This window comes from Staurois parvus, unplaced genomic scaffold (genome assembly GCF_062004578.1).
Source record: "Staurois parvus isolate SC_StPar_1 unplaced genomic scaffold, SC_StPar_1.0 ptg002459l, whole genome shotgun sequence".
NCBI classification, from domain to species: Eukaryota; Metazoa; Chordata; class Amphibia; order Anura; family Ranidae; genus Staurois; species Staurois parvus.
Genome location: NW_028320255.1, coordinates 26706 through 35000, shown reverse-complemented (window position 1 = coordinate 35000; position 8295 = coordinate 26706). Strand labels below are relative to the sequence as shown.

The 8295-nt window shown below is 52.2% G+C and overlaps 1 protein-coding gene across 2 annotated transcripts in view; it reads right to left on the bottom strand.

Moving 5' to 3' along the window:
• LOC149430849 (leucine-rich repeat-containing protein 14-like) overlaps positions 1 to 8093 on the bottom strand; it is an 8698-nt gene extending 605 nt beyond the window's left edge. Inside the window, exons 1-4 of one of the 2 annotated variants that reach the window (XM_089665995.1) lie at positions 8053 to 8093; positions 6502 to 6837; positions 1838 to 2482; positions 1 to 120 (exon numbers count right to left, since the gene is read on the bottom strand). The exon at positions 1 to 120 is cut by the window's left edge and continues 605 nt beyond it. In XM_089665995.1, coding sequence (XP_089522121.1) covers positions 1 to 120; positions 1838 to 2482; positions 6502 to 6837; positions 8053 to 8093 — 1142 coding nt within the window. Of the gene's footprint in view, positions 121 to 1837; positions 2483 to 6501; positions 6838 to 6921; positions 7635 to 8052 lie in introns of those variants that run through there. The other variant, XM_089665996.1, reaches the window with a different exon arrangement.
• Between the last annotated feature and the right edge of the window lie 202 nt (positions 8094 to 8295).

Sequence of the window (8295 nt, the reverse complement as noted above, 5' to 3'; positions counted from 1 at the left end):
CCGCTCAGGTCCACCTTCTTCAGGGCGGAGGAGTGGAGGCTCCGCGACAAATAATAGAAATCCGCCGGCAGGAGGAAACAAAACGCCAATTCCAGACTCTCCAGCGGCTCCTGGAGGCACCTGAGAAAAGAAAAGGACCGCAGAGTTCAGGAGCAATCCAGGCCAATGGGAGGCGGGAGTGATATGTATGGGCGGAGTCTGACATCCTCTCCTATCCAATGTGGAGATCCCCTGCCAACATTTCCTATTATGCCCCACCCACCCACCTTAATCTATCCCACCCACCTTCATGAGTCCCGCCCACCTTCATGTGTTCCGCCCACCATCATGTGTACCCTGCCATCCTGCATGTATCCCCACCCATCTTTCATGTGTCCCCACCCACCTTTCATGTGTCCCGCCCACCTTCGTGTGTCCCCCGCCATCCTGCATGTATCCCCACCCACCTTCATGAGTCCCGCCCACCTTCATGTGTTCCGCCCACCATCATGTGTACCCCGCCATCCTGCATGTATCCCCACCCATCTTTCATGTGTTCCCACCCACCTTTCATGTGTCCCGCCCACCTTCGTGTGTCCCCCGCCATCCTGCATGTATCCCCACCCACCTTTCATGTATCCCCACCCACCTTTCATGTGTCCCGCCCACCATCATGTGTACCCCGCCATCCTGCATGTATCCCCACCCACCTTTCATGTGTACCCCGCCATCCTGCATGTATCCCCACCCACCTTTCATGTGTCTCTGCCCATCTTCATATGTACCCCGCCCACCTTCATGTGTCCCCACCTACTTCCTACTTAACTTTTCTGACATGTCACACCTAGGCTGAGATGATGTCATCAGTCTGCTGCAGGCAGGAGGAAGCATTTCCTCAGTCTCCCCTCCCCCAGTGATCAGACTGTACATTTTAACAGCTTTTCCTTTTTTTAAATTAAAATAAAAAAATTTTTTGGGGGGGGGGGGGCTTTTCATCTTTTATTTTTAATTTATTAAACTTAATTTTCTTCTATTTTTTGAAAGGGCTTTTGTGTTTCTTAAACTTTAATTTTTTCTATTTTTTGGGGGAGGGGGGGGCTTTTCATTTTGTAGTTATTAATCCTTAATTTTTTTTGGGGGGGGGGGCTTTTCCTTTTTTTAAATTAAAATAAAAAAATTTTTGGGGGGCTTTTCATCTTTTATTTTTAATTTATTAAACTTAAATTTGTTCTATTTTTTTTAAGGGGGTTTTGCATTTCTTAAACTTTATTTTTTTCTATTTGTTTTGGGGGGGGGGGTTTCATTTTTAATTTAAACTTTTTTTTTATTTTTTGGAGGGGGGTTTCATTTTTTAGTTATTAAACTTACATTTTTTTTGGGGGGGGGGGGCTTTTCCTTTTCTACATTCAAAATTACATTTTTTTTGGGGGGGCTTTTCATCTTTTATTTTTAATTTATCAAACTTACATTTTTCTAATTTTTGGAGGGGGTTTTCACTTTGTATTTCTTAAACTTTAATTTTTTTTAAATAATTGTTTTTTTTAGGGGGGGGGGCTTTCATTTTTTTAAAATCAAAATTGTATTTTGTTTTGGGGGGGGGGGGGAGGATTTTTCATTTCTTTAATTATTTTTCATATTTTATTTAAAATTTATAAACTAATTTTTTTTTATTTTTTTTTTTGGGGGGGGGGTCATTTTATATTTATGAAACGATTTGGGGGCCTTTTCATATGGGGGGGGCCTTTTCATTTTTCATTGCTTTAATTTCTTTTCCCACCTTGCGGGGGCTGATACGTGATGTCACGTCGGGGGCAGGGAAGGGGTTACGGGAATATTGCCCCTGAAGATGGCGTCTCACCCCAACACCCGCTGCAGCCACCCGGACAGGCGGGAGGATCCGAGGTTCAGCTCCTGCAGGGATTTCAGCTGTGCGAGGAGCGCGGCGAATCTCCTGGTGGCGTCCTCCATGTCGGGGGTGGGGCGGCGGAGGTCGACGTTGCTGTACGGCAGTTGGAGGCTGCGCAGGGCGTGGAATCTCGCCATGGCGGGCAGGACGGCGTTGAGACCCTCCAGGCCGAGGTTGTTGAAGCTGAGGTCGATCTGGCGCACCCCCGCCGGTTCCAGGAGTTCCAGCAGCGCCACCGTCCTCCGCAGGGACAGCTCCTTGGCCCGCAGGTCACGGCACCGCAGACGTAGGGGCCCGTGGACGCTGGCCTGGAGCGCCTCCCGCAGGACGGAGAAGGATGTGCTGTTCACGTAGAGGTCCACCCGCACTTCCACCACGCACGCGGAGTCCGGGGGGTCGGGCGGGACCGGCGCGGAGTTTCCGTCTCCCCGCCTCCTCTTCGCCGCTTGGGTGGCTTCGCTGCGGCGCCTCTTGGAGAGCTCGATGCATGCCTTGGCCAGGGTCACCGTGCGTGACAATGCGCTCATCGCGTCAGGGCCTTGTTCCAAGATGGCGGTGCGGGCGCCCGTCATGTCGAGGAGACGCAAGCGATGCCCCCTGCGCAACAAGAGCGAAAGGTTAGTGTGCGTGCCCAACGGACATCAACTGCAAAACATAAACCCATATCAGTTATGAGTGGAGTGGCCCTTTAAGGTCCTTTCATTAAGTGTATTGGCCCTTTAAGGCCCTGCCATTGAGTGGAGTGGCCCTTTAAGGTCCTTCCATTGAGTGGAGTGGCCCTTTAAGGTCCTTCCATTGAGTGTATTGGCCCTTTAAGGTCCTTCCATTGAGTGGAGTGGCCCTTTAAGGTCCTTCCATTGAGTGGAGTGGCCCTTTAAGGTCCTTCCATTGAGTGGAGTGGCCCTTTAAGGTTCTTCCATTGAGTGGAGTGGCCCTTTAAGGTCATGCCATGGAGTGGAATGGCCCTTTAAGGTCCTGCCATGGAGTGGAATGGCCCTTTATGGTCCTGCCATTGAGTGGAGTGGCCCTTTAAGCTCCTGCCATTGAGTGGAATGGCCCTTTAAGCTCCTGCCATTGAGTGGAATGGCCTTTTAAGCTCCTGCCATTGAGTGGAATGGCCCTTTAAGGTCCTGCCATTGAGTGGAATGGCCCTTTAAGGTCCTGCCATTGAGTGGAATGGCCTTTTAAGCTCCTGCCATTGAGTGGAATGGCCCTTTAAGGTCCTGCCATTGAGTGGAATGGCCCTTTAAGGTCCTGCCATTGAGTGGAATGGCCCTTTAAGGTCCTGCCATTGAGTGGAATGGCCCTTTAAGGTCCTTCCATTGAGTGGAATGGCCCTTTAAGGTCCTTCCATTGAGTGGAATGGCCCTTTAAGGTCCTGTTATTGAGTGGAATGGCCCTTTAAGGTCCTTCCATTGAGTGGAATTGCCCTTTAAGGTCCTTCCATTGAGTGGAGTGGCCCTTTAAGCTCCTTCCATTGAGTGGAGTGGCCCTTTAAGGTCCTGCCATTGAGTGGAGTGGCCCTTTAAGGTCCTTCCATTACAGGGAACTTCACCTTTTTTATTGAAAAAGAGGCATCTCCACCCGAGACCTCCTAAGCCTCTACAGAGGATGTAAGTCGCCATTGTGAAATGATTCTGAAAATACAAGTTCCCTGGCTGTCATGCTGATCCAATGGTTTCGGGCAACTGCCATTTCTTTCTTGTCTATTGAGGGACACGCCCATTTTTAGACCATAGGGTTATGCTGCCACCTACAGGAGGACTGGACACTGACAATGAGAATAGGCCAACCTCCAGTGTAACCCCCAACATCGGTGTCAGTAAGTGCAATAATGACCCCCCCAGCATTGGTGTCAGTGAGAGCAATAATAACCCCCAACATTGGTATGAGTACTATTACCCCCCCCCCACTCTTGAAATCCCCCCCCCCCCCATTGCACTGGGGGTTGTGACAGTGAAGGGTAACCCACCATCCCCCCCAATGGGAATCCCTCACCCATCACACGGTCATGCACCGCTCTCTCTCAGCAGGCTGGGATTTTGCTTGTACTATGGGCGGAGATACAGTAACTCCACCCACAGTAACTCCACCCACAGTAGTCTCTCTCATTCAGTACCCAGAAAACACAGAATGTTCCAGCGCCCGGCCCCCTACTGCCCCCCTTAGATTGCCCCGTTGCCCGAGGGCTGCGTGTTGGGCACCAGCAACCTAGAGGATCAGCCTGTAGTTCCCGGCTTACCTCTCCACCCCAAAGCGGGAAGCATTTGTACCCCCTCCATCCTCTACTTCAGTACTTGTTCCACATTTGGGACCTTCTTGACCCTCCAGCTGTAGGATTTGAGGCCGGTGGTTCACTCACCCTTCTGCCTAAAGGTGCGCCCCCACTTCTACAAGTGGGGGGCTGTCTGTTCATCTCCATGTGGCTTTGGGCGGTGTGCCTTCTACACTCCCTCTCTATAGTTCCCTCAAGAACCCTTGAGTCAGGTTCCCCTCCATCAGCCATTCATTGTTGTTTGAGTGTAGCGACCTACCTACAAGGTACCTACAAGGTCTCTTCCAAGGCCATTCTGGGTCCTCACACAGACTCCGGCTCCTTCTTCCAGCACCATTCTCTATATCTTTAGACACTGCAGAGCCCTTTCTGGTACCATTTAGCCTTCCCATTCTGTTGGGGGAACTTCAGACCTTCAAGGTTGTCCTGGGCCAGTCCCTACTGTTCCCTGTCCTGATGAGAACCTGCATTATCTAGTCTATTTGTCCTTTGCAGGCCTTGTGTTGTCCCACTTGTTTGGTGGATTGTTGGTGGTCTCTCTGCCTTAGCTGGGTTGGACTCAAGGTCCTTCAAGAAACATCTTGTGGATTGTTGGTGGTCTCTCTCTGCCTTCGCTGGATTGGGCTCAAGGTCCTTTAGGAGCATCCTGTAGATTGTTGGTGGTCTCTCTCTGCCTTAGCTGGGTTGGGCTCAAGGTCCTTCAAGAAACATCTTGTGGATTGCTGGTGGTCTCTCTCTGCCTTAGCTGGGTTGGGCTCAAGGCCCTTCAAGAAGCATCCTGTGGATTGTTGGTGGTCTCTCTGCCATAGCTGGGTTAGGCTCAAGGTCCTTCAAGAAGCATCCTGTGGATTGCTGGTGGTCTGTCTCTGCCTTAGCTGGGTTGGGCTCAAGGTCCTTTAAGAAGCATCCTGTGGATTCTTGGTGGTTTCTCTGCCTTAGCTGGGTTGGGCTTATGGTCCTTCTAGAAGCACCTTATGGATTCTTGGTGGTCTCTCTGCCTTAGCTGGATTGGGCTCAAAGTCCTTCAAGAAGCATCCTGTGGATTGCTGGTGGTCTCTCTGCCTTAGCTGAGTTGGGCCTAAGGTCCTTCAAGAAACATCCTGTGGATTGTTGGTGGTCTCTCTGCCTTAGCCGAGTTGGGCTCAAGGTCCTTCAAGAAGCATCCTGTGGATTGCTGGTGGTCTGTCTCTGCCTTAGGTGGGTTGGGCTCAAGGTCCTTCAAGAAGCATCTTATGGATTCTTGGTGGTCTCTCTGCCTTAGCTGGGTTGGGCCTAAGGTCGTTTAAGAAGCATCCTGTGGATTCTTGGTGGTTTCTCTGCCTTACCTGGGTTTAGCTCAAAGTCCTTCAAGAAGCATCATGTTGATTCTTGGTGGTCTATCTCTGCCTCAGCTGGGTTGAGCTCAAGGTCCTCCAAGAAGCATCCTGTGGATTCTTGGTGGTCTATCTCTGCCTCAGCTGGGTTGGGCTCAAGATCCTTCTAGAAGCATCCTGTGGATTCTTGGTGGTCTATCTCTGCCTCAGCTGGGTTGGGCTCAAGGTCCTTCTAGAAGCATCCTGTGGATTCTTGGTGGTCTATCTCTGCCTCAGCTGGGTTGGGCTCAAGGTCCTTCTAGAAGCATCCTGTGCATTCTTGGTGGTCTATCTCTGCCTCAGCTGGGTTGGGCTCAAGGTCCTTCTAGAAGCATCCTGTGCATTCTTGGTGGCCTATCTCTGCCTCAGCTGGGTTGAGCTCAAAGTCCTTGAAGAAGCATCCTGTGGATTGTTGGTGATCGCTCTGACTTAGCTGGGTTGGGCTGAAGTCCTTCAAGATGCATCCTGTGAATTGTTGGTGATCTATCTCTGCCATAGCTTGGTTGGGCTCAAGGTTCTTCAGTAAGCATCCTTCCCTGTTCCATGTTTGTCATGGACCTGTGAGCAGCCTACTCCTCAGTTGGACTGCTTCTGGGTGTCCTGCTGGTCTTAGAATCAATCTCTGTGTCCCTCAATGGACAGGACTTTTGTACTCACGGTAAAATATTTTTCCTGGAGTCCATTGTGGGACACAGGTTCCCCCATCTGTGTTTTTAGGCCCTGATGCATGCTGGGTAAAGGAGAGGTTACACTGTCTTAGCCAGTGTCCAATCCTCCAGTAGGTGGCAGTATCACCCGGCGGTAGAATTCCGGTTTCCCTCAATGGACTCCAAGAAAAAAATTTTAAGGTGAGTACAAGAATCTTGATTTCCAAAAGACTCCTTTGGCCCAGGATTTCCCGGTGACTCTGGTGTGGACATCTCTGAGTTCCATCCCAGCTCCCCCTCCCCCCCAAGAGTCTCATTCCTCCTGCAGGATTGGTCAGTTACCTCTCTCTACTCATCCTGTAATGTTGGCTCATGGCGTCGCCCAGGGAGGCCACAATGCCCAGTATGACGGTCTGCATGGACTGCCGGCTGAAATGGAGGTGGGCAGGGCGGCCTCGGAGCAGCTCCTGGAAGCTGAGGATGGGGAACGGCCATCTCTGCACCAGGTCCTGCAGCACCAGAGTCTTCCTCCCCAGGAAAGCGGCAGCGAAGAGCGGCGAGTAGAGCTCACGGGGGATGGAGTCCAGCGCCCGGTGGAAGGAGGCGTGGTCACTCACCACCTTCTGCGCGCATGCATATACCAGAGACAGCATGACTCCGCCCCCATTATCCCCGTCCCTGGAAAGACAAAGAACACACAGCGCTCAGATATGCAGGACACCAGTCATGGAGACCACCCAAAAATACCAGCCTGGTTGTCACCTTCATCCTGGAGTAACCGGCCTGGAACAAGCAAGCAGCCAGTGAGGGCCAAATGATTTTTCCGCTGTGGTCAGCATGGCAGCCAGGAAACTGGCATTTCCAGGAGATCAGTTGTTGCCTTCATCACAAAAGCGACACCTTATGAGTTTTGTAACGAGAAAAGGGCGGACTGACCATTCCAGCACTCGGGCACTGCCGAGGGCCCGGGGTCAGTAGGGGGCCCCATGAGATGCCCCTGGTACCTTTCATTGTTTTTTTCATAGGCTTTTTTGGGTGTGGGCGAGGATACGGGGGCCCCATGATCCCCTATTGCCCTGTGGCCCCATGAGTTGTCAGTCCGCCCCTGAACGAGAATCTAGGACGGCGGATGAGGCTCATTGGCCTCATTAAAGTGCAACTCCACCCAAAACGGTTTTTAAATTTAGTTGTGGGCGGAACGGGGGAAGATTAGGACCCATTCACATTCGTCCGACACGATGTGGGAGTTGTGAGCTCTGGTATCCAATGTCAATGGCACCCCAATGGGCGCATTGGCCCCAACGCACCCCCCCGATACGCATGGTGATGGACTACAGTGGCTGCCATGTGTGCTGGTGCACTCAGAGGGGCGCTATGGAGTCCACTGATATGACTGGTCTGCCACATGAAGGAGCCGCAATGGAGGCTCATCTTCAATGGCGGCCCACCCATTTGTACGCGGCGCGTGTCAGCGCATGACGTAATGCGCGTTACGGCACTGCCCCGGAATGGACAGGTGTGAACGGGCCCCTTCGGGTTGTTACTTCTCTCTAGGGGCCCCATTGGAGGTCCCGGTGACAACCTGTAGAAGCCGCCCTGATTTTCCATTTCCAATTCCATCCGTCATGGTTGGTGTCACCAGCGGAATCATAGCGATTCCGGGGTCCTCGGGGGGTTCAGGTCCATTCCCCTTTTGGGGACCCCTAAGAGTGTCACCCCAACCAAAGCCTCCGCTGGAAGTTCCTCCGGTGTAAATAAGGGGGCTGCTTCTTCCTCACTTCCTGGGGGGGTCCTAAGACTTCACTGGCTGCATGCTTGTTCCAGAATGAGCCCACGGTGAAGGCACATTCCCACCAGGACAGGCACTCAGGGGCCCCACAGCCTCACACCCACCTGCAGCCAGGTTCCCAGGGCCCGCTCACCGATGACGTCATCTGGAATCCCCTTCCTGATTGGTGGAAGGAAGTGAAAGTATCGCGCTGGGGGCGCGGTGTCCGGCAGGTGGCGCTGTCACGCAATGATACATCTTGCAGTACCGGTTGAGGTCGGCGGGTGTCGGTCCCTCCATCTGTGATATCTGCGGTTGCGCGGCAGAGGGGGAGTAGTACCGGATAGAGCCAGGAGGTGGCGCTCTCT